The sequence below is a fragment of the Silene latifolia genome, chromosome 11, assembly GCF_048544455.1.
Source record: "Silene latifolia isolate original U9 population chromosome 11, ASM4854445v1, whole genome shotgun sequence".
NCBI classification, from domain to species: Eukaryota; Viridiplantae; Streptophyta; class Magnoliopsida; order Caryophyllales; family Caryophyllaceae; genus Silene; species Silene latifolia.
In genome coordinates, this window is record NC_133536.1 from 4,350,399 (window position 1) to 4,375,950 (window position 25,552).

General features: G+C 34.7%; 6 protein-coding genes across 6 annotated transcripts; all 6 read right to left on the reverse strand.

The window, feature by feature from the left end:
• Positions 1-2,467: 2,467 nt before the first annotated feature.
• LOC141612611 (peroxidase 56-like) lies at positions 2,468-3,633 on the reverse strand. The gene is made up of 3 exons (XM_074431425.1): positions 3,445-3,633; positions 3,168-3,359; positions 2,468-3,046 (listed from the first exon to the last, which is right to left on the reverse strand). The coding sequence occupies exons 1-3, from the start codon at positions 3,631-3,633 to the stop codon at positions 2,468-2,470; spliced, it is 960 nt and encodes a 319-aa protein (XP_074287526.1).
• Positions 3,634-6,258: 2,625 nt separating this feature from the next.
• LOC141612612 (peroxidase 56-like) lies at positions 6,259-7,480 on the reverse strand. The gene is made up of 3 exons (XM_074431426.1): positions 7,292-7,480; positions 7,011-7,202; positions 6,259-6,885 (listed from the first exon to the last, which is right to left on the reverse strand). Exons 1-3 carry the CDS (start codon positions 7,478-7,480, stop codon positions 6,307-6,309), a joined length of 960 nt encoding a protein of 319 aa, XP_074287527.1. The 3' UTR covers positions 6,259-6,306.
• A 2,423-nt stretch (positions 7,481-9,903) lies between these two features.
• On the reverse strand, positions 9,904-11,925 carry LOC141612613 (peroxidase 1-like). The gene is made up of 3 exons (XM_074431427.1): positions 11,725-11,925; positions 10,808-10,999; positions 9,904-10,491 (listed from the first exon to the last, which is right to left on the reverse strand). The coding sequence occupies exons 1-3, from the start codon at positions 11,923-11,925 to the stop codon at positions 9,904-9,906; spliced, it is 981 nt and encodes a 326-aa protein (XP_074287528.1).
• Positions 11,926-15,132: 3,207 nt separating this feature from the next.
• LOC141612645 (peroxidase 56-like) lies at positions 15,133-17,919 on the reverse strand. The gene is made up of 4 exons (XM_074431454.1): positions 17,608-17,919; positions 16,666-16,857; positions 16,381-16,546; positions 15,133-15,784 (listed from the first exon to the last, which is right to left on the reverse strand). The coding sequence occupies exons 1-4, from the start codon at positions 17,830-17,832 to the stop codon at positions 15,363-15,365; spliced, it is 1,005 nt and encodes a 334-aa protein (XP_074287555.1). The 5' UTR covers positions 17,833-17,919; the 3' UTR covers positions 15,133-15,362.
• A 1,317-nt stretch (positions 17,920-19,236) lies between these two features.
• Positions 19,237-21,566, reverse strand: LOC141610704 (isovaleryl-CoA dehydrogenase, mitochondrial). Its single transcript, XM_074428922.1, has 7 exons — positions 21,475-21,566; positions 21,315-21,379; positions 20,881-21,035; positions 20,731-20,771; positions 20,567-20,621; positions 19,815-19,871; positions 19,237-19,633 (listed from the first exon to the last, which is right to left on the reverse strand). The coding sequence occupies exons 1-7, from the start codon at positions 21,534-21,536 to the stop codon at positions 19,487-19,489; spliced, it is 582 nt and encodes a 193-aa protein (XP_074285023.1). The 5' UTR covers positions 21,537-21,566; the 3' UTR covers positions 19,237-19,486.
• A 1,920-nt stretch (positions 21,567-23,486) lies between these two features.
• LOC141612614 (peroxidase 56-like) lies at positions 23,487-24,086 on the reverse strand. The gene is made up of 2 exons (XM_074431428.1): positions 24,062-24,086; positions 23,487-23,908 (listed from the first exon to the last, which is right to left on the reverse strand). Exons 1-2 carry the CDS (start codon positions 24,084-24,086, stop codon positions 23,487-23,489), a joined length of 447 nt encoding a protein of 148 aa, XP_074287529.1.
• Positions 24,087-25,552: the final 1,466 nt, after the last annotated feature.

The following is a 25,552-nucleotide window of genomic DNA, read 5'->3' on the forward strand; positions in this document are numbered from 1 at the left end:
CGCCAAACGAAGTCGCCCGAAACAGGATTTCTTGTAGTGTATCAAACTGGGTTAGATGTCGAATTAGGTGCGAAAAAGATGGTGTATTTCTAAATATATTGTTTGCCCCACATTGAAAAATAATGTAGCTATGGTAAATATACTACATATAAATAGTTGAATTGTCCCACATCAGAAAATTATCATAAGGTGGGGTGATCCTAAAAATTAATTTAGGAAAGTATCATAAATAATATTTTTTTATGTAAAAAATAAAGTGGAGAATCTTTTAATTATTATAATATTTATTTCCTATATTATTTTCAAGTGATGTTTCTAATTTTTATATAAAAACATTTACATTTCATTAGATAAAAAAATATCGTTAATAAAATTATGAAAATAACATAATTTGATTCGTGGTAAAAATGATATCATTAGAGTATATATTTCATATAATTTGTACATATATAAAATTGTGTACTTTTTAGTATGTTATATGTCTCACATTGAAAAATTATGTAGGATTATATAAAAATAATAGAATTGTCCAGATCGAAAGATTAACATAAGATGAGATGGTCAATATGAGACATCCTTGGAACTTAGATATCAACCTAACATCTTTTCCGTCTCTTCCTAACATCTTTCCCGTCTCTTAAATAAGATGTTTTGACTTTTGATCATATCTAAGTAAATGATTAGACATAAGATGTAAATATTAAGACCTTATAACCATTTTTTTGTTACTAAGCTAATTACCCCATTGCAACGCACGGGCATCCAAACTAGTAAATAATATTTAGATTTCTTTAGACAAAGTTTTTAACTTAATCAAAAGAGCACAAACGATAATTTTTAATATTAAATTATATACTAAATAATGTGATGTTTTTTTTTTTGGGTTATTTTATAATAATAATCCATCTTATCGATGGTCTGCAAAAATCACTCCATCCTATCAATAATCCGATTAAATCCAACATAAGCCCCTTACCTTCTAATAACGAACTCACTTAAATTGATTACCTGTTGAATCAGGTTACTGAACATCTATTCCTTCACTCCTCCTTCCCCATATCCACATTCACCATTAAAACACTTAAACACCTTTCTTCTTCCCCAAATCCACCACCAAAAAAGGCCACTCAAACTTCTCTCCTCCATTACCTCACCCGCCATCTCTTTGAATACTCTGACGCCGCCCTTTTGCCATCTCTTGTCGAGCCTCTGATATGGGTAGAACCTAATAATCAAAGAGAAGGACTCCACCCAGAAATGAATTATGCGAGGAGGTTAGATTAAGTAAGTTGGTTTATTTTTTAACCAAGTGGTGTTAGTCCAGTGGTAGCTGGGTTAAACCTTGAAGCTTGCAGAAATGCAGGAGTTGAGAGGTCCCAGGTTCGACTACCAGCTGGGGCGATGATCACTTGGCCACTGCAGCCCTCGAAGGGGGTGGCTTACATGGTCCATGTGGTGGTGCGGGAATGCATGGGCCCGGGGGGACTCAACCCCTCGTCATCAAAAAAAAAAGTTGTTTTATTTTTGAGAAGTCGGCTAGATCAGACGAGATGTTCCGCGGTTTCCTCCTCACTTCACCTACCACCACAGTGTTTAAATGTTCAATTTCAATCGATTTCACCGCTGAGATTGGTTGGATGTTCAAATTTTTTTTGCTAACTCCGGCCATGGTAGTCGGACCTGGGAATGGCCAAGGTGTGGAGTGTTTGTGGTGGTTCATTTGGTGGCGTTAACGGAGGTAAAGACCCCATAATTTGATGGTGTTGAATCCCAGAATTTGTGAATTAATAAAATAAAGGTTGAATTGATTATTATGAGTAAACACCTTCATTCACCAACCACCAGCTCCCTCCTTCAATCACCAATCCAGCACCCGATTCGACAACAACCATCTGCATCACCATCCACGAGCAGCACGCCACCAACAGCAGCCTGCTCCGTCAATTCGCAAAATCACCTCATGTCTTGACCAGCCCATCACCATGGTCAGCCACCACATACCCCTGACGAGTCCACCACCCCCGAGTCCACCACACCTATTCGACAACAACCCAGCACCACGATCGAGCCACCATGGCTCCAACACTTCTGGTGTTTTTAAAGGGTTTTAAACTAAACTTAAGATGGGTGATCTGTTGTTCAGGTTGCCCGTCTCCTTAGTTCATTATTAGAAGGTAGAGTGCTTAGGTTGGATTTAATTGGGATTGTTGATAGGATGAAGTGATTTTTGCAGACCAGCGATATGATGGATTAATATTATGAAATAACCCTTTTTTTTGGTAAAATAATAAATAATAATATGATGTTGAGCAACTGAGTTACATAAATAACTTCACTGACCTTATAGATCAGAGATACAACAAACAAAAGAAAATAGAAATGCATTACAGAATAAAGAATACTAAATTTCTCAAGAAAAACAATAAATAAATCCATGTCGAAATCATGAAAACGAAGACTTGGGAAGTTAATAGTAAGAATTAACAGCACCACAAGTCTTCCTGATTTCACCCTGAGTGCCACCAATCTTAATGAGTTTAGTCATGGAGACAGCGAAATCTTTGCCAAAGGAAGCTCCACCAGAGTACACCTGAGAAAGTAGGTATGATTTGGTGGCGGAGTCATCCAAAAGAGCAGCGTCAGACGAGAATAGTCCTGCTTTTTGGGACACTGTTGTGAAGTACTTAACGTCGAATGCCTTTGGTGTGTAGGCGTCCATGGGCACTACTGATGTCACATCACCTACCCTTTGGGGGCACTTTGACTTCAAGAATGTTGCGTATCCTGGTGCTATCTTGGGGTCGGTGTCTCCCTTTCCGGTGAAGTTGTACAACCTCCTTTGGATGATGTTGCAGTGTCCGATTCCAATGGTGTGTGCGCCTGATAATACCGTTAAGTCCTTTGGTGTTAGTCCGACTGCTGCGAAGTTTTTAATCAAGGTTGTTATGTTTGAGAAGGGTGATGGAATGTCTCTCAACGCGTCTGTTGCCAGTGATATTTTCCCATCCTTTCGTCCTAGATTCACAAACCAGTATGGCCCCTTAATCTGCATTTCATTTTAAATGTTAGAAATATTTAATTAATTCCATAATAACAAATAATGTATAATTGAAATATTAGATGAATGATTGGTTAATAATATGAACGACCGATGTATAAATACATACCGCGACAATGGCATCTCGAGCAACTAATGATAGTACATCAGCGCATGATATTTTACCAGGGCACTCCTTTTCCAGTGCTGCTTTGACGGCATTAACCACCTCATACCCTCTTAGTGTTAAGTTTGGGGTTGCGGTTTTCTCTGTTGCATTGTTGGAAGGCGTAGGATCCAAAAGAACTGAAGCATCACAACCCTGCATATATAATGAATATAATCTGTAAAATACATACAATACCTGAATTATCTGTAAAGGTAGTATATATAAGTATAGTACATACCCTAACAATGCAGTCATGGAAGAGCATTCTGATCAAGCCAGCAGCAAGAGTTGGATCACGGTAAACAAATTGCTCCGTGATTCGTTTTGATATAGCCTCTACATTAGGGCATGGAGGATAAGAATGGCCTACATTAGCCATCATGCCCAATATGGCAAACAATGTGAATACTTTCAAAAATGTTGTCATTCTTGTCACTTTTTAACCAGGTAATAGAATGTAAAAATGTATTAAGTTATTTTTGTTTTTTGAGTTGTGCTCTGAAGCCTTGTAGATTATGAGGGTTTTATAGCAGAGAACTTTGAACATACGTGCATTCATCATAACATTCAACATTGTCAACTTTATATTCTTTGTATTAACTTAATGTTGTAGTAATTGTTTATATAAACAGTACTATCTACTTGTCTAATAGTAGAAACTAACTCTCGTATACATGCGAGCACGAGTGTATGAAAATGTCAATTGTCAACGATTAAAGCCTTCGAATGATATGGTCCTCTAACCTAACTACTTTAGAAATACATAATTTTTAATGTTATTTAAATTGAAATATATAGTACTGATGAGGGAAAGGGTCGGGTCGTTATCGAGTCGAGTCATTTCGGGCCAATTAATGTGTTGAGTTTGGGTCGGTCTTTATCAGGTCTAATTATTTTATCGTGTTACTTCAAATTTTACAAATACGCTTATTTTTCGATCATTATTTTGATTTATTTACTTTTTTATTAGGTCAAACATATCAAGGTCCTTCATATTACGTAGTAAATCAAATGCTACGTGTTGCACAATTAAATCGGGTCGTACCAGTTTATCTTTTTCCCTTGAGACGTGGCGTATGGTGACTTAGGGCTTGTTTGGATAATAAAAATAGGAGGAAAAGAGAGGGGGAAGGGAATGTGTTGTGCGGAAGCGTGAATATCCTATGTGGGGCCTCTATTTCGTCGATGTCTGCTATCTATAATAATACGACATTGTCTCTTTTGGGGCAAGCTAAGCCCTAACGGATTTACTTTTGAGCTCTTTTGAAAAAAGGCCTTTTACTATACTCCGTATTATATTTTGTGGCACTAATAAATAGGAGTTTTCACCATTACACTACCGATGTGAGGGACATGAGTTTGCACCTTATATAATCCTCCATTCAAATCAAGGACCATCATCTTCACTCGGATCTTGACCTCCATGAAGAACTCCCACACTGTGCAAGGCGCAAGCCCACCTTCTAGACACCCTTTGCATCACTAAGTATTGATAACCTTCCCTTAAATGACACACGTGTATGTATCACTGGACTTGTGCTATACTTGGGTATCAAACTCCTCTGCATCCAATATATTACCTTAGACTCGGTCAGTATGCAGTGCCTTAGCACGCCACGCCAGATCGCTTTTGAACTTACCATGGACCGCTTTTGTTGCCTCCATTAAGCCTCAACCCACCTCGCCGAGCCGGGTCGCTGACGGTCTTCTATACATGTCATAAAAAGTTTTTTTAATGGTTTTCGTTACGCCGAATTTCTTCTACTCTTTGCCATATACATGGTATAAATTTTAGTAACATTTGAATAATTTAATATTATATTAATTAAAATAAATGCATTCGAATAATGTTACCATCAACATTAGGTACTTAAATTAGATCATTTTGAGATACGTTATTTTTCAAATTTATTAATATTTGTTCAAAAGGACGTGAATATTATTTTATGCACTTCTTTTTTTTTCATTTTTTTTATGAATAACGTATGGTGCTTACGTTTTTGTTTTTTTATCAAAATCCTTTTTAAAATAAATATAGAATCAAATAACCGTACTTATTTAATGTAATGTAATTTAATAAATATCGTAACATTTATTAATGTATAATTAATATTTTACTGAGATTTATGCAGTATTTATTATGTAAAATATTTAATGATTAGCTGTAATTAATGACCGAATTAAGGCTGAATATGCCACGTAACGCATCCACGGTGTTTCAATCCAGTTTTATATATATAAGATTTTATTTTGTTGCAATAGTTTACTTACGGTTTCTAGGTTTCATAACCCAAACGGAAATTAGAAAAACCCTAATCAAATATTCTAAAGCCCAACACCAACCTTGATTAAATTGGCTCGTTAGTTTCTCTTCAAATAAATGTGGCCACCGGATAATTTGAGCCAGTTCAGTTTGGGTCAGGTCACTACGTACGGGTTTTGGATTAAATTCAAATGTGTTGTTCACTTGTTCTCGTGTCATTTTGGGTCGGGTCACTATGGGTTCTACAGGCCCATCAAAGTTAAGGTCGAGTAGGGTTAATTCAAGTTTGGGGTCATATTCCGGTTTTATAGAGTTTTTGATCAATTTCGAGTCTTAGACCAGCCTTATAGAATTGGGTGGATCAATTCTGCTCGGTGTACGATACGCCTCCTTCATTTTCAGCCTCATTCCCCATGAAGGCATGAAACACCATCTTCTAGCCTCCCACAAGTTCCTGCACAAACCGTCCCTATGACCAACGTTAACCTCCTTCCCGCATCATTGACAACCACAATACCTCCTTCCCTCAGTAACACCTTCACGTACGAAATGACCAGAGTTAAAATGAAACACGAAGCGACACAATGAAGTTATAAAATATCTTGATAACAAACAAAAACTTTTAAAATTAAATTTTATAAATAATATGATGTTGAACAACTGAGTTAGTTACTTCAGTAACTTCACTGACCTTATAGATCAGAGATACAACAAACAAATAAAAGAAAATAGAAATGCATTACAGTATAAAGAATACAAAACTTCTCAAAAAAACAAACTTTGCAAAAACAAATAAACAAATCAATGTCGAAGCCATGAATATGGGTACTCGGGAAGTTAGTAGTATGAATTAACAGCACCACAAGTCTTCCTGATTTCACCCTGAGTGCCGCCAATCTTGATAAGTTTAGTCATGGAGACCGCAAAATCTTTGCCAAAGGAAGCTCCACCAGAGTACACTTGAGAAAGTAGGTATGATTTTGTGGAGGAGTCATCCAGAAGAGCAGCATCAGACGAGAATAGTCCTGCTTTTTGGGACACTGTTGTGAAGTACTTAACGTCGAATGCCTTTGGTGTGTAGGCGTCCATGGGCACTACTGATGTCACGTCACCTACCCTTTGGGGGCACTTTGACTTCAAGAATGTTGCGTATCCTGGTGCTATCTTGGGGTCGGTGTCTCCCTTTCCGGTGAAGTTGTACAACCTCCTTTGGATGATGTTGCAGTGTCCGATTCCAATGGTGTGTGCGCCTGATAACACCGTTAGGTCCTTTGGTGTTAGCCCGACTGCTGCGAAGTTCTTAATGAGGGTTGTAATGTTTGAGAAGGGTGATGGAATGTCTCTCAACGCGTCTGTTGCCAGTGATATTTTCCCGTCCTTTCGTCCAAGGTTCACATACCAGTATGGCCCCTTAATCTGCATTTCATTTTAATTGTTAGAAATATTTAATTAATTCTATAATAACAAATTATGTATAATTGAAATACGGCGTATTAGATGAATTGGTTAATATGAACGACGACTGATGTATAAATACATACCGCAACAATGGCATCTCGAGCAACTAAGGATAGTACATCAGCGCATGATATTTTACCAGGGCACTCCTTTTCCAGTGCTGCTTTGACGGCATTAACCACCTCATACCCTCTAAGTGTTAAGTTTGGGGTTGCGGTTTTCTCTGTTGCATTGTTGTAAGGCGTAGGATCCAAAAGAACTGAAGCATCACAACCCTGCATATATAATGAATATAATATGTAAAATACATACAGTACGTGAATTATCTATAAAGATAGGTAGTATATATAAATATAGTACATACCCTAACAATGCAGTCATGGAAGAGCATTCTGATCAAGCCAGCAGCCAGAGTCGGATCACGGTAAACAAAGTACTCCGTGATCCGCTTGGATATAGCCTCGACATTGGGGCATGGAGGATAAGAATGGCCTACATTAGCCATCATGCCGAATACTGCAACCAATGTCAATACCTTCAAAAACGACGTCATTTTTCCACTCCGATGATTTTACTTCTCTCTTTGATAAAGAAAAGTAATAATAATGTAATTATATGTTTCTTAATATTTTGTTTTTTTTGAGTTGTGCCCTAAAGCATGCAGATTATGAGGATTTTATAGCAAGAGGAATTTGAACATACGTGCATACATTATCTATTTATCCCGTTCATCTTTATTTGTCAACGTTATTCTTTGTAATAAATAATTGTTCAAGTAGTTGTTTATATAATTATTGGCTAGTTTAATTCGTCAATTGTCAATGTCTCAATGAACATAACCAGCTAGATAATATGATCTTACCTAACCAACATAGCCAAACAAATGTCTTAATATGTTTCAAGTTGAAATATAAAATGACTAGTACTCTCTTTATTCATATCTAAATACATTATTTAGTTTTTTGACCCCATTCATGATTGAATAGAATTTTAAGGATTCATCGCAATATAACTCATCCGTCGTGTTCATTTGTTTACCTATTCCATTATCAAGGGCGTCTTAAAATAAATGTAAGCCCTGTGCAGCATAAAAAAATGAGGCCCTAAATGAGGTTAATTGACTTTTTTTTGACAACATAATTTAGTTAAATCCCAAAATAATTGTCTATAGGAATACCTCTTTAGTTATAAACTACGCTTTATTTTCTTTCAGAACTCTCGAATATACATCCAAATAATGAATTATGTTAAATAATGCCTTGAGTCTGATAGTTGCACTTCGTAGGACTATCATAGGGTTCTTGCTGCCCGGTCATCGAGTCTGGGTCCAAGGGTGAAACACATATGCATATCGTAACTTCTTTAATCTGAATCCAAAACCTGTATCTGTTATAACAAGTTATGTTACTTGTTGAATCTTGGAATCAACTAATACATGCCAATTTGCCAAAACAAATTAATTAAACCCATAATAACATGCATGCTACTACAAGGTTTAAACATGACTTTTCAAGAGATTCATCAAACAAGACTAAGCAAAACATATGCCATTTGTTGAAATGGAACACTAGCTAGGTCAAATATTTTGCGGGCCTTGACATTTGTCATCTTCAAAGATCATAGGCTCATTGTTATACGACTAAGCTCATGCCAAGATTATCAAGGCCGGCTTTACTTATTTATTACACTCAACTTGTCTAGTGTACAAGGCCAATAAGAATATAGGATTGTGTTCGATTTGTCTTACTAAATTAAGCTCGGTTTAAATCAGTTTAGCTATTTACGTTAAATTGAGTTTATATGAATTTTGTTTTGTTTAGTCTAAAGTAACTAAACTAAACAAAATTAATCCATGAAGTATCTTTGTGTTGCTAACGAGACAAATTAATCGAAACTCGACATATATATAGTATATTAGTATCAGAGTCTCTGAATATGATCATGTTGAATTACCATTTATGTATGTAACTCAATATTAATAATAAAATTACTCTCTTTATGAATTATAATCTTTTACTCCTAAATCTTATCATCATATAGTATGTAGTATATTAGGATCAGAGTCTCTCGATTTTTGAGGCACAATCTGCAATTTAAGCCTAAAAAACACAAAAGTCCTAACAAATAACATATTCTGTTTCTTCTTTGAGGGACAGCCTTGGAAAAAAAAAATTATTTTTGATTAAGGTGTGTACCCCAAATTGACTAGCGAGTTACGGACCAAATTGTCTAACTGAGGAGTTAGACACAAAATTGTCTGGCTAGTCCAATACTCTTCCGCCCAAACGAATCAAAAATTTGTATAGCGATTTCTAATATTAATGTATGTAGTCGATGGTGGGGGGATCGAGAGAAGTAGAGAGCAAGAGGAAGATTGACACGCATGAGCGACCAATTGTATTATTGCCCGCTGCCATGAATTTTTTTTATTCCATACTATAATTTGAAGTTGAAAAAATTGGATCTTGTGATTTTCTTTCAATTCATGATGCTTTTAGGCGTTGTTCTTGAAATTGTATAGAACCTGAATTGAAATGAATGAACTGAAATAGCTGGATTGAACTGAAATGAAGTAAAGAACAAAAAGGAACTTAGAGGACCAGACCTTTATTTTTGAGTTGTAATTGCAGTGAATTTATAAGACCTAAAGTGAACTGAAATTAAGTTTTAAAAAAAAAAATTCATGTTAAATTATTAAAGAAAAAAATGATCATTTTTTATCACAAAAATAGGTGCTAACATAACTTTCTCAACAAAAAAAACACAAACAACAAGCTCATTATAAATTAAACATTGTAATAATATAGTATATTTTTTAATTTGTTGAGCAACAATCAACTCAACCAACAATCATTCATCATCAATTAATTCAAAAACAATGAAAATAAATAAATGCATTACAACATAAACAATTCAAATTTCTCAACAATTAAACAAACAAAATAAATCCAAATTACAATAATATTAGAAATATATTTAGTAACCATTAACTGCACCACAAATCTTCCTGACTTCACCTTGATCACCAGTAAGAATACCAATTTGAATAAGTTTTTCCATAGACTCAGCAAAATCTTTACCAATAAAACTTGCACCTTGTGTGTAAATTTGAGTATAAATATAGTTTTTCGTCGTCTCATCGTTCAAAAGAGCAGCATCAGATTGAAATAGCCCTTTGTTTTTCGCCACAATTCCAAAATAGTTCTCGTCGAAAGTCGTGGGGGTGATAAAGTCCATAGGCACAAATGTTTTAAAGTCACCAACCACTTTAGGGCATTTTTCCTTTAGTTCTGCGGCGTAAGAGGGGTCAATAGACGGGTCAGTGTCACCCTTTCCGGTGAAATTGTATAGACGCCTTTGGATGAGGAAACAGTGTCCGATTCCAATGGTGTGCGCGGCTGATAGCACTACCAAGTCCTTTGGGGTTAGCCCGACTGCTGCGAAGTTTTGTTTAAGGACGGTAATGTTTGAGAATGGTGATGGAATGTTGGCTAGGGCTTCTGATGCTAGTGATATTTTGCCATCTTTTCGTCCTAGTGGTACGTTCCACCATGGTCCGTTAATCTGCATTTTGATTCACTTGTCATTTTAAGCATTATAAATGTCAATGTGTGCTGACTGACACTTCCATGATAATATTATCATGAGATCTCGTCTATATAATTAAGATATTTTAATTGTAACGAATTGACCAATCTCACATTGAAATAGTATAATACTCCCTCCTATTAGGTGAAATTGCAAAATTTCAACAGACGCATAATAGGAGGGAGTATTAGATAGTTTGTCAAAGGACGCGTTATTTTAACCTATTGTGTAACAGTTCTTGTACTAAAATAATAAGAGACAATTATTAACTAGGTAATATATATTTGCATACCGCGACAATTGCATCACGAGCGGCCAAAGATAAAACATCGGCGCATGAAACAACACCGGGGCACTCTTGTTCCAACTCTGCTTTAATGGCATCAACAACCTGGAACCCTCTTAGGGTTGAGTTTGGGACGGTATCTTTCTCTGTTGCATTGTTGGAAGGTGTTGGGTCTATTAGGACCGATGCATCACAACCCTGCAAGTAAATTGTACATTACGATCACATTTTCAGACACACACTTCTTTGATTTTCAATATACAACTAGTATAGAACCCGTGCAATGCATGCACGGTATTTATAGAGTTTTACTTATTAATATATTATTTATAAATTGTAAATTGACAATTTATTAATTTTTTAACGTTTCTCATCATTATATTTTCATTTGGGGGGAAAAATTGAAAGAGCAAAACTGATCAAGAATTTAAGTAACACCATGAATAGTGCACATTTTAATGAAAATATTTTTTACACAAAAATAATGATATTATTTATAATTTTTTTAATATGATAGATTTTAGCTACGACTTATCTTACAAAGTTAACGAAATTTTTATAACAAAAAACATAGAGACAAATTTTCTACACCTCAAATAAGAAAGTATATAGGGGATTATATCAGAATAGGAAAGTATATAGGGGATTATCTAAATAGGGAATGTGTTTTAGGCGGGAAAAATTGGAGCTTTTCTTATTCTTTTAGGAGATTCTCAAAAAATATATAAGAATTTTATACGATATACTTCTTATATACGGAATAGCTCATTTTCAAATTCTTTCTCGTAGTATAAGTTTCCTTATTTTACTCCCTCTCATTAAACATATTTTTGACGTTTCATTAAAATAATTCTTACAAAAGAATAAATACGTAAAGAACCTGTTAAACGGACGGAGTATAATACAATTAAGCAAGTACATACCCTAACAATACAATCGTGAAAGAGAATCCTGAGCAATCCAGGAGCCAAAGTTGGATCATCTTTAATAAATTTCTCGGTAATTTTCTTAGAAATTTTCTCGACTTTAGGGCATGTATGCGAATAACAGGTTGAATCGTCGTACTCGCTTGCATTCACCATGGCCAAAATGGCCAATATTGAGAATAACCTCAAAAATGCCATTTTCTTAGAGAGAGTTTATTTTTGATGACTTTGTAAGGGAATGTCCTAAAGTCTACCAACTATTATGAGGGTTTTATAGCATAAAAGTTGAGCTTACGTGCCTTGATCACCACTATTTACAATGTCAACTTAATTCATTGTAATATAAAACTAACAAGTAGGATATATAATATTGTTCTCCTTATATTACTATGCACTTATGCAGCGCGTTTTAAAACAAATAGAGGTCATTACTCAAAAAAAAAAAAATGAGACGTTAAAACCCTATTTTTTTAAACTTAATTTCAGCTCATTTCACTTCAGTTCCGGTCTATTTAGGTCATTTCAGTAATTTCAATTTAGTTCAATTCAATTCATCTCTTACTTCACTGAAGTAAAACTTCATTAAGTTCAATTCAGCTCTTTTCAACCAAAAAAACAAGGCCTAAATATTAATACACAAGTATTATAAGGTCTCAAATATGCATGCACAAATGTAATTATACTTTAAGGTTTAGATCGAATTTACATTAATAAAGCTTGTAAATTTAATACTCAAAATCGGAGGTCCAATACCCACCCCCATGGCTGAACAAAGTCTTAGCCACCCTTTACTACGTCATAAAAAACGATTATATATATACTTTGTGTTAGAAAATAATTTATTTAGGGTTATATTACAGGCGGTAATGATTTACAGTATCGACATAAGTATTTTTATCATCGTAATAATAATTTTTTATGATTGGTTGAATAGTAGTACATTTTTTTATTTTTACGCCGCGTCCAAACAATTGGTTGTGACATTGTCAACGAATTTTGACAACTGGCTGATATGATCATCTAACCTAACGAACCTTGTCAAACGAAATTTTTAATTACTTCCAAATCAATGTCATAGATATATATAGTGTAATATAAATATGAATAACTCCTTAACGTGCTTACACTATATTGGAAGGGAAGTGTCTTTTTTTTTCGGGTGTTAGAGAAGTCATAAGAGCGATTTTCAGCAACGCCTCTCATGAATTTATTAACACCTTAATTTTTGACGATCAACATAATTGGGTGTCACCTGATGACGCCCTTTCATTTTCCATAATTCAAGCTGAATAGTGAATAGTGTTTAAACCTTAAATTAAACTTGCCGATAAATCGAGTTAGGGAAAGCCACTCCGGGCGGATTGGGATCTTAAGGACAAGCCTTGAACCAGCCTGTCCAGGGGCGAGTTGTACACAATGGGTCGGGCTGGCTCAACTTGGTTGTAAGTCGTAAGTCGTAACCCAACCCATTGTGCTATGTGTTAATTTTTTTTGTTTCTCTACGGGCTTGGGCGGGCCAAGCCCAACTCTTTGGGCTCTAAGCCAGTTCGGAGATCTGACAAATCGAGGCTGGCCTGGGGCAGGCAGCTGAAATATGGACCTGATAGCACAAGTTGGCCAAGCCATGACATTGGACCAGCCCTGTTCAAGAACAAATGAGGTGGGCCATCCCACTGGTGACCTAATCTCCGGGCCAGACCGACGACAAGCTACATGTACCCATACCCGAAAGACCTACTTGGCCTAATAATCAAATTAAACGAACCGCAGGACCGGCCATTATAGTCAACAAAAGGCTAAAATAAATCGTTTGAACCGTTCACCGGAATATGTGATGTGACTAGCAACTTGTCTCAAAAGAGGACACAAAAGACAATTATATATGTATACCGTCCTTAATTTTATTCTCTTAACGAGTTAATGACATCATCTAATAGTTTAAATAAGGAGAATGTTAAATATATATGGGCTATATTTAATCAGTAAGTGGATTATCAAATGGTATAGTTTTTTTAGATTCAATTTAAAAAAATTGAGTTTTATTATAAAGTTTTTGAATTTATTTACTTAAATAATAATCTCAAAAAATTATATTATAACTCAAAAAAATTATATATAAGGTCGAAAAATTTTGATTTTTGACGTTATAAAACCAAAATGTAATTTATAAGCTCAAAAAAAAAAAAAAAAAAAAAAAAAACTCCTCAAGAACTCATTAAATAGTAGTATAAGGTAGTACATTTGATGTACAATTTTTTTTATCTGTATTTAAGGTGACAAAAAAGAAAAGAAAAACTTAAATCAAACATTAATGGCATCAATTTACGTGTAATTATGTCATAAATTCCTAATTTAATTTCATTTTAATGCACCGATCCATATTGTCCAATGAGCTGGGCTAAAAACGGATACAAGTATTTTATTTTATTTTACGAATTTTACGTCGCAAAAATAATCAAACATCATATGAGAAAATATATTGTATAGAAATACTTCTTAGTATGCTCATATAATCAGGTGACGCTTTCTTTTTTCTACTCGACATGGCTAAGTTTTTGGACGTAACATTTGACATTGTCAAGAAATAACGACATAGGAACCGACACTTTTGATGCCGAATATGTATCATAATATACAAATTGTCCATTTTAAATTCTATGATACAAGTATGTATGACACCAAATGAAAATCACTTTAAAATCATAGTATGAGAGTTGAGCATACCTGCCTTGGTTTCAACATTATTTAGGGTAATAAAAAATGCACTTAAATCATATAATAATATCGCAATTGCATATTGGTTACTCCCTTCGTCCCGGTCAATTGTTGTCCTTTGTTTTTGGCACAGAGACCAAGAAAAGAGGAATAAGCCAATTATTAAATGACAAATGGAACAAATTTAGTGTGAATGATCAAATTGCTTATGAAGTTCATTCTTAAAATAGAAAAAACTACAAATGACTGAAACACCCAAATATGAAAAAAAGACAACAAATGACCGGGACAGAGGAGTACTAATTAAATTGACATGAAACATATTTTAATTTAACTCATACGCAATGAGCTTGGATTATATAAGAAATTATGACGATAATGTCTCAACGAACATTGCCAACGCGAATATGTGATCACCCGTCCGACCAACGTAGTCAACCACAACCGAAACGTCTCTCCAAATTAATTTACAGTAAATTCTTAAATATATACCCGTTTTACAATAAAAATAACAAGAATCCAATTACAAATTAAGGTTAACGTATTTTTGGTCGATATATTTATATTATGGATATTTGTGTAAGGCCGATTTACACAGAAGTGTGTGCAGAATGATTCTTTATAACACGAAAGAAAATACGATAAAAAAACACTTTTTATTCATAAATCATTAAATAGCAACAAAATAACCAATACAAAGAATATCAATCACGCCATATTAAAAGTACAACGTAGTACATAGTTGTTAACAAATTTCTAAAATAAAATACAATTAAAAATAATTAAATGTTACAAGAACGAATAAAATGCCTGGTTCAAATCGTGTAAGACACTGTCTCCGTCATTTGCTTACCCTTTGTTTGAAATTTGTCTCTCACGAAAAGTAAAGGTAAATAAATGACTGACAACTGAACGAGTACTCAATAATTATAACGAACAGCACCACAAGTCTTCCTGACTTCGCCCTCGTTGTCAGTAAGAACACCAATTTGAATGAGCCTTGTCATGGCGGCGCCAAAATCTTGTGCAAATGTTGATCCACCGGAGTAAGCTTGAAAATGAACGTAAAAACTCGTCTCGGGATCATTCAAAAGAGCAGCATCAGATTGAAAGAGCCCTTTGCGTTGAGTGACCATGCCGTAATAAACCTCGTCGAACTTGCCAGGGGTGAAGAAATCCATGCCCACAGAAGATTGTAAGTTGCCAGTGTTTGGAGGGCACTTCGTTTTCAAATAATCAGCGTAGGATTTCTCGATTGCAGGGTCAGTATCGCCTTTTCCTGTGAAATTGTACAGTCGGTTTTGGATGATGAAACAATGTCCATCTCCAATGGTGTGAGCACCTGTGTATAGTCATGATGACAATTTTAGTTCATGTTCGCTGAAATTGAATAGAGCTGGTAAAAGCTGACCTGGTCCCAGAAACTCAGTCCCATGTGACCAGTTAATAACTCGACTTATAACTGGTTACAAACTTTAAAAGTCACTACAAGGATACAAGTTTCGGGCGAGCCAAAAAAATATTGGCCACTCGCAGCCTTTAGTCGCCTAATGGAATTCGGGCGGCTGATTTCAATAGCCAAACTAATTAAGAAAATGGCGACCACGTGTAGATGCCAAAATTGCGACTGAAAGTCAAAGTAGTCGTCAAATTGGCGACTGAAATCAGTCGACATACGTTGACTATTCAGTCGTCAAACTAGTCCTCCATTGTGGAGGGTATTGCCGTATTGGGTTTGTCAAAATAAGAACTACATTCTTATTTAAAAACCAAGATCTTATATTAGTGTAAAAGGGTAAAATAGATTAAATGAGAAAAATTAATTAGTAGTCGGTCCAGTTAAGAACAAGGTAAAATGTTCTTTCACGCCTCACGGGCGGGGGTAAAAGGTTTTTATACTTATATATAAAGTTCTTCAATTGCACTTTGTTTAAGTACCTGAGAGGATTGCCAACTCCTTAGGTGTTAGACCCACATCGGCGAAATTTTTCTTAAGGGTAGTGATATTTGCGAATGGTGACGGGATCTTAGCCAGTGCTTCGGATGCAAGTGAGATTTTCCCGTCCTTACGTCCCAAAGGCACGTCCCAGTTGGGTCCATTAATCTGCATTTTATGTAATTTGTCAATTATTTTTCACATGTTTATGGTAATTCCATCAAAATTGGAGAAGACTAAGTATAATTTATAAAAATGGATAAAAATGATTGAAATAGTGATCATACCGCGACTACTGCATCGCGAGAAGCTAAAGCTAGCACATCGGCACATGAGACCACATCAGGGCACTTCTCTTCTAACTTTGCTTTGATGGCATTAATGACCTCGAATCCTCTGAGTGTCGAGTTTGGGACCGTATCTTTCTCTGTTTGATTGTTCGAAGGTGTTGGATCCAAAAGTAGTGAAGCGTCACAACCCTATAAACGTAAATAGTTAAAACGATCAATTCAACTAAATTCGAGTATATGGATGGATTGGTCTAATTAATATGTAACTAGTTTAGATCCCGCGCAATAAATGCGCGGTATTTATAGAGTTCTTATTTTTGTATTACTAAATCATATTAAATTAACACCTCATTAATTTTTTATATTTATGTACAAAAAAAAATCATATCTCACGTCATTATATTTTGATATGAGGAAAAAAAAAATTGAGCCGTAAAATTATTCAAGAAAATTGAGTAAAATTGAATTGTAAAATAATAGTGATATCTCATTAATTGTTCATTTTTCTCGTTTTACTTGTTTCGAGCAAAAAAAATTAAAACTGAAAATTAATCAAAGTGAATTGAGTATTTTACTTAAATATTTTTTTTTAAAAAAGTTTTTTTTATACCACAAAACTAATGGTTTATAGTTTTATATTGTGTACACTTTAATTAAAATATTATAGTTTAGTATATAGTGAAAATTATATATACTGATGAAGATTAATTTTAATGAAAAGAAATATATAATAAAATACATTATAATTATTAATTTTCTAATTTAGTGAATACAATTAAATTATCAATAACTTCCTTAATTAAAAAAGATGCTTTTTGGAGGGAAAACTTGTGAGCTCACCTATTTATTTAGTAAATAGAGGATTTAAGACCGTCTTACACTCAAGTCACCAATACTAAAAATTAAGACATACGATAAACAATATGTTATAGTACATACCCTAACAATGCAGTCATGGAAGATCATTCTAAGCAAGCCAGGCGCGAATCTGGGGTCATTCTTGACAAATTCCTTTGTAATATACTTCGAAATTTCCAAGAGGTCAGGACACGACTCTGTGTAATAGTCCGTCGATAATTTGCTTCCATAGTACCCGCTTGCATTTGCCATGGTAAGCGCCATGGCAAAAATGACCCAGAATGAAAATTGCTTCGAGAATGCCATTCTTACTATGAATTTCGACGATAATAATTAAATGAATGCTTCTTAGTATGATTTGTGTTGTGATGAAGACTGTAAAGAATAGGGTTCTTATAGCAGAAGAATTGAGCATAACGTGCCTTGATCATTGATCAATGATCATACGGTTATGTTACTATAAAATGAATTTGCATGTTAGTTAGTGATATCGACATGCAAAATTAAATTAAATCGAACGCAATGCACATTGAATTATACGAGATTATTATGATCACGATGTCAACAACGAATATTGCCAACTCTAAGTTCGTTGTATGTAATAATCTAACATAATGTCATATGTTTGTTCAATATATGTGAGGAGGTACTGAAAGTATATTTTAATAAAACGTATAAAATTCAACTAAACGGGAGTATTATTATCATATAAGACCGTCTGACGTAACATTTTGTCCAGATTTATGTAAAAATATGACGTAAAATTTAGGGATATTTTCTCGTGTACCCCTCAATTTTTTCATTTTCTAAGATGTACCCCTCTTTTCTTACAAAAAAAACTTTGACCGTCAATAACTCTTGGCTACAAGTTCAGAATACGATAATTTTTTTTTTCAAATTGACCGTCTTTAAAAGGTCCTTAGTTTGAAAAAAAAATTCACCGACGTCTCAACTCGTAGTCGTGAATTATGGTCGGTCAAAGTTTATTCGTTACAAAAACTTTGACCAACCATAATTATCGGCTACGAGTTCAAAAAGCGGTGAATTTTTTTTATAAATTCAAGGCCTTGACGAGATAATTGGTTTGAAAAAAAAAATTACAGTTTTCTGAACTCGTAACAGAGAATTACTGTCGGTCAAAGTTTTTTTTTTGGTGAAAAACGAGGGGTACGCCTTAGAAAATAAAAAAGTTTAGGGATACAAGAGAGAATATCCCTAAAATATATTATCACATTAATTCCAGATGATTTACTAATAGATCGTGATACACCACTCAGTCCATTTGCAATAACACTAGCTGCTGGCCTAACCAACTGTTGTTGAATTGTTCAGAGCAATAATGATTATTACAGCAACCCCAAATATGATTATATTATCACAAATTCTCATTATAGACAGGAGATATCCGTCTATAGTTATAGACGGGCCAAATATCCAGCCACTTTAAGCATAAGACAAGCAACACGTTGCAGGATAGGGCCTAAAAATGTCACCATTTTAAGCATATTTTACCAGTCTTTCACTTTAGACGGATATATATAGTGAGACTAATTGTTACTGTATATTATAGCACAGCTGTATATGGTCATAGTATATCATCCTTCTCGGTCATTTATTTACCTATTCAACTTTTGGAAGCGTGCGCACCCGTGTGAGCGAGCTATCCGCACAGAAATCATTCGGGAACAATTAAAAAATGGGAAAAGGTAATGGAGTGTAGGAAGACTTGTATTTCTAGGGGGAATAACAGTGATATGATTTGCAGTTTATACATGAGACATTAGGGTTGATGTCCTAAAACATTTACATACGAATTCAGATATACGACAACCACTTGATCGCAATTGCTGGAAGTCTGAGAACTGTCCCAGGCAAGTAGTTCATTGTCTGAAGAAGCTATGTATGGAAGACGGTGAATCTAATCCCCTTAGGACGATCATTTGATTACTTGTCATGGCTGTCAATGCTGCTTGAAAAGTTCCCGGCCAATTATCATCCTTCTAATCTCACTGGTTCCAGCACCGATCTCATATAATTTGGCATCCCGGAGAAGACGCCCTGTTGGATATTCATTCACGTAACCATTTCCTCCTAGACACTGTATAGCCTGCGGATTCAATCACATAGCTGCATCACAGAATGATACGGAGTATATTTCCCCCCGGCTCTTAAATGGGTCTATGGACTATGAGTATAAATGTACGTACAATGGTCTCATTTGAGTTTTGGATGACTCCGTGAACTGTGATATAAGTGCAGTCATGGAACGTGGGAGAAAACAATTTTACCTGTAATGCGACCTGTGTGGCTCTTTCAGCAGCACATAGTATAACTCCAGCGCAGTCCTGCAAAGTTTGTTATTCGATGAGGGATGAAAAAACACAAGTTTGTCATATCCCCTATTCTAGAAATATACTCCGTACAAGTAAATAAACCCGCGCAGGAAAATCACGGTGCATTATGAAAGTGATGAATTAAAGAAACAGAATCTCCTTGCAGAGTATCCTGAAGGTTTACTGTTCCTCGTGAAAACGAAATTTTTTTTTTAAAAAAAAAAAAAAATTGTTATCTATATTTCTTGATCTCTAACATTCATTATCTATATAGCCTATAAAGTTAAAAGGAATATTCCCGTCTTCTTAAGAAGAAGAATTAGCTCAAGTGATACGAGCTCTCTTACTCCAACCGTGAGGTTGGGGGTTCGATTCTTACCCGCTCAAAGTGAGCTCATTTGAACCAAAAAAAAAATTCCCGTCTTCTTGACTTATAAGTTGATATGATTAGTTCATATGGATGAATAGATGACCGAGAACTCTAGAAGCACGTTGAGCTAAAAGCTTAAACCCGGAGTGTAATGAAAATTACTCTATAAACTATTGCCGTTTTTCGATATTGCTTAGAGACTTAGCACTATGGCTATCATTTCATATTGTGACATCTAAGGATGAACGGAAGACAAATTAGCACCGCAATTGAGAATATGGCCTAGAACCTGAAATAGAGAAGATGAAAATAAAGGCAAAGCGGATAAAAAATGCACCTTTGAGACTACGTTTCCATTGTCACAGTCTCTTGCAACAGAATACACGTACGACCTGCACGAGATATTCACAACATTAGATCACTAGTTACACTCTACTCTTGTTCGTGAGAGAAAGAACATCTTAAATGAAAAAGGGAAATAAAAAAAAAAAAAAAAAAAACCTTGACGATTGTAGAGAAGTATACATGTCAGCCACTTTTCCCTGTAATAAGAAAGCACACAAGCAGGTATATGCAATTCAGTAAATGCTGGAAATACTACAATATAACAAGACTTTCCGAATATTTTGGAATTGTTATTTAAAAAAGGACCTGTATAAACTGAAATTCTCCAATCGGACGTCCAAATTGTTCCCTTTGCCGGATGTAAGGTAGAACAACATCAAGGCAAGCTTGCATAATACCAAGCGGGCCAGCTGCCAGAACAAGTCTCTCCAAGTCCAGCCCCGACATCATAACGTATACCCCTGCCATAGAACATAGAGCAAATGTTTCATAAGAAAAGAGTTTTTAAATAGCTACCATCGGAACAGTTCTTGTTTCCGAATTCTCAGCATGTTACTGATATAAGTTCTTTAACCGTGCACAGTGAAACTGATCATCATAGTGTTACACATTTAGTTCACGACATAAAGCTATTTAACGGTATGATGATAGTAAGGCAAGATCATGAGCACATTTGTTTCTATCTATCGACTTTAAGATGTTCATCATGTGTCACAGGGAAAATGTCATTAAATTATCACCTTTTCCTTCTTCACCCAAGACATTTTCCTGGGGCACGAAGCAATTCTCAAAAACAAGTTCGCATCTGCACAGTAGAATAAACCAAATAAAAGAATTAACAAGTGGTCTACATGAAGACGCTATTCATATGACCTATTGAGCCAGCAAGTAAAGACATACGTGTCACTTCCTCGCATTCCCAATTTGTCTAGCTTTTGAGCAGTGCTGAATCTGTTGTTCATGCACAAAAAAAGGGGGCAAGTAATAAGCCATGGGTACAATGAAGAAGACAGAAAAAATAAAGCATCACAAGTCTCTTGAAACTACAACTAAAAACGCTTCACATCTACATACGTGGCAAAAAGCAGAAACTCTTGGCCAAGCCATGACATTGGACCAGCCCTGTTCAAGAACAAATGAGGTGGGCCATCCCACTGGTGACCTAATCTCCGGGCCAGACCGACGACAAGCTACATGTACCCATACCCGAAAGACCTACTTGGCCTAATAATCAAATTAAACGAACCGCAGGACCGGCCATTATAGTCAACAAAAGGCTAAAATAAATCGTTTGAACCGTTCACCGGAATATGTGATGTGACTAGCAACTTGTCTCAAAAGAGGACACAAAAGACAATTATATATGTATACCGTCCTTAATTTTATTCTCTTAACGAGTTAATGACATCATCTAATAGTTTAAATAAGGAGAATGTTAAATATATATATGGGCTATATTTAATCAGTAAGTGGATTATCAAATGGTATAGTTTTTTAGATTCAATTTAAAAAAATTGAGTTTTATTATAAAGTTTTTGAATTTATTTACTTAAATAATAATCTCAAAAAATTATATTATAACTCAAAAAAATTATATATAAGGTCGAAAAAATTTGATTTTTGACGTTATAAAACCAAAATGTAATTTATAAGCTCAAAAAAAAAAAAAAAAAAAAAAACTCCTCAAGAACTCATTAAATAGTAGTATAAGGTAGTACATTTGATGTACAATTTTTTTTATCTGTATTTAAGGTGACAAAAAAGAAAAGAAAAACTTAAATCAAACATTAATGGCATCAATTTACGTGTAATTGTGTCATAAATTACTAATTTAATTTCATTTTAATGCACCGATCCATATTGTCCAATGAGCTGGGCTAAAAACGGATACAAGTATTTTATTTTATTTTACGAATTTTACATCGCAAAAATAATCAAACATCAAATGAGAAAATATATTGTATAGAAATACTTCTTAGTATGCTCATATAATCAGGTGACGCTTTCTTTTTTCTACTCGACATGGCTAAGTTTTTGGACGTAACATTTGACATTGTCAAGAAATAACGACATAGGAACCGACACTTTTGATGCCGAATATGTATCATAATATACAAATTGTCCATTTTAAATTCTATGATACAAGTATGTATGACACCAAATGAAAATCACTTTAAAATCATAGTATGAGAGTTGAGCATACCTGCCTTGATTTCAACATTATTTAGGGTAATAAAAAATGCACTTAAATCATATAATAATATCGCAATTGCATACTAGTTACGAGTACTAATTAAATTGACATGAAACATATTTTAATTTAACTCTTACGCAATGAGCTTGGATTATATAAGAAATTATGACGATAATGTCTCAACGAACATTGCCAATGCGAATATGTGATCACCCGTCCGACCAGCGTAGTCAAGCACAACCGAAACGTCTCTCCAAATTAATTTACAGTAAATTCTTTAAATATATACCCGTTTTACAATAAAAATAACAATCCAATTACAAATTAAGGTTTACATAGTTTTGGTCGATATTTTTATACTATGGACATTTGTGCAAGGCCGATTTACACAAAAGTGTGTAGATTGATTCTTTGTAACACGAAAGAAAATACGATAAAAAAAATATACACTTTTTATTCATAAATCATTAAATAGCAACGAAATAACCAATACAAATAATATCAATCACACCATAATATAAAGTACAACGTAGTACATAGTTGTTAACAAATTTCTAAAATAAAATACAATTAAAAATAATTAAATTTTGCAAGAACGAATAAAATGCCTGGTTCAAATCGTGTAAGACACTGTCTCCGTCATTTGCTTACCCTTTGTTTGAAATTTGTCTCTCACGAAAAGTAAAGGTAAATAAATGACTGACAACTGAACGAGTACTCAATAATTATAACGAACAGCACCACAAGTCTTCCTGACTTCGCCCTCGTTGTCAGTAAGAACACCAATTTGAATGAGCCTTGTCATGGCGGCGCCAAAATCTTGTGCAAATGTTGATCCACCAGTGTAAGCTTGGAAATGAACGTAAAAACTCGTCTCGGGATCATTCAAAAGAGCAGCATCAGATTGAAAAAGACCTTTGCGTTGAGTGACCATGCCGTAATAAACCTCGTCGAACTTGCCAGGGGTGAAGAAATCCATGCCCACAGAGGATTGTAAGTTGCCAGTATTTGGAGGGCACTTCGTTTTCAAATAATCGGCGTAGGATTTCTCGATTGCAGGGTCAGTGTCGCCTTTTCCTGTGAAATTGTACAGTCGGTTTTGGATTATGAAACAATGTCCATCTCCAATGGTGTGAGCACCTGTAAGTGTATAGTCATGACGACAATTTTAGTTATTCATGTTTGCTGAAATTGAACAGAGCTGGTAAAAGCTGACCTGATCGGAGAAACTCAGTCCCCTGTGATCAGATAATAACTCGACTTATAAATGGCCGACTAATTTAGTAAGTTTACAAACTTTAAAAGTTCTCCGATCCATTGTGGATGGTATTGGGTTTGTCAAAATAAGAACTACGTTCTTATTTAAAACCAAGATCTTATATTATTGTAATAAAAGGGTAAAATAGATCAAATGGAAAAAAATTAATTACTAGTCGGTCCAGTTAAGAACAAAGGTAAAATGTTCTTTCACGCCTCACTGGGGTAAAAGGTTTTTATAGGGCTGTAAATGAGTTGAGCCTGCTCGACAAGCCCTTGGAATCGGCTCGGTCAAAGCTCGGCTCGAGATCGGTCAAACTGGGCTCGAGCTCGGGCTCGAGCCAAGCTAAGCTCAAACCGAGCCGAGCCCGGACACACTAAGGCTCAGCTCGGAAGCTCGTTTGAGCTCGTTATTTTTTAAATTATTTAATTTTTATCAATACCGTTTATTTAGCTTATATCAGTTAAATGATAAATTAATTATAATATTAGTTTAGAAAAGAAAATAACATAAGAAATGTTATTTTAGCTATAATGGAAAAAAAATACTAGTTTAAAATGAAATATTTAATTTAAAAATTATGTTAGAATTAAATCTGGCATCATTCTTGACAAATTCCTCGGTAATATACTTCGAAATTCCCAAGAGGTCAGGACACGACTCTGTGTAATAGTCTGTCGATAATTTGCTTCCATAGTACCCGCTTGCATTTGCCATGGTGAGCGCCATGGCAAAAATGACCCAGAATGAAAATTGCTTTGAAAATGCCATTTGTACTATGAATTTCGACGATATATATTTAAATGAATGCTTCTTAGTATGATTTGTGTTGTGATGAAGACTGAAAAGATTAGGGTTCTTATAGCAGAAGAATTGAGCATAACGTGCCTTGATTATTGATCAATGATCATACGGTTAAATTAATTAAACAATTTATGATATGTTACTATAAAATGAATTACATGTTAGTTACTGATATTGACATGCAAAATTAAATTAAATCGAACGCAATGCACATTGAATTATACTCCGTACGAGATTATCACGATGTCAACTAACAACGAATATTGCCAACTCTAATAAGTTTGTTGTAGTGTAATAATTTAACCTAATGTCATAGTCACCATATATGTTTAAGTTTAACCCAAGTTAACATGATCACATATTATTCACATAAGACCGTCCAAACTCATGAGAACTTAGATTAATCGGTAATAAGGATTGTTCTATTTTAATCAAAGGTCTAGGGTTTTTTAACCCTGGGAATATAGTAGTGTTTAAACTCATGAGAGGAAGTTTTACTGCCTAGTGGTCCTACCTGGCTTGAATTCCGCTAAAACGGATAGTATATATACACCCAAAAAAATTATAAGACCGTCAAACTATTTTCGACTGGATTAATTATATAAGTGGTTATTAGTTATTATGTTAAGGTAAAGAATTATTAATTGACCCCCGTCATAAGTTTAACCCACCTGGTATCAGAGCCTAATGATTTCGAGGTCTCAAATTTAAATCGTAGAAGT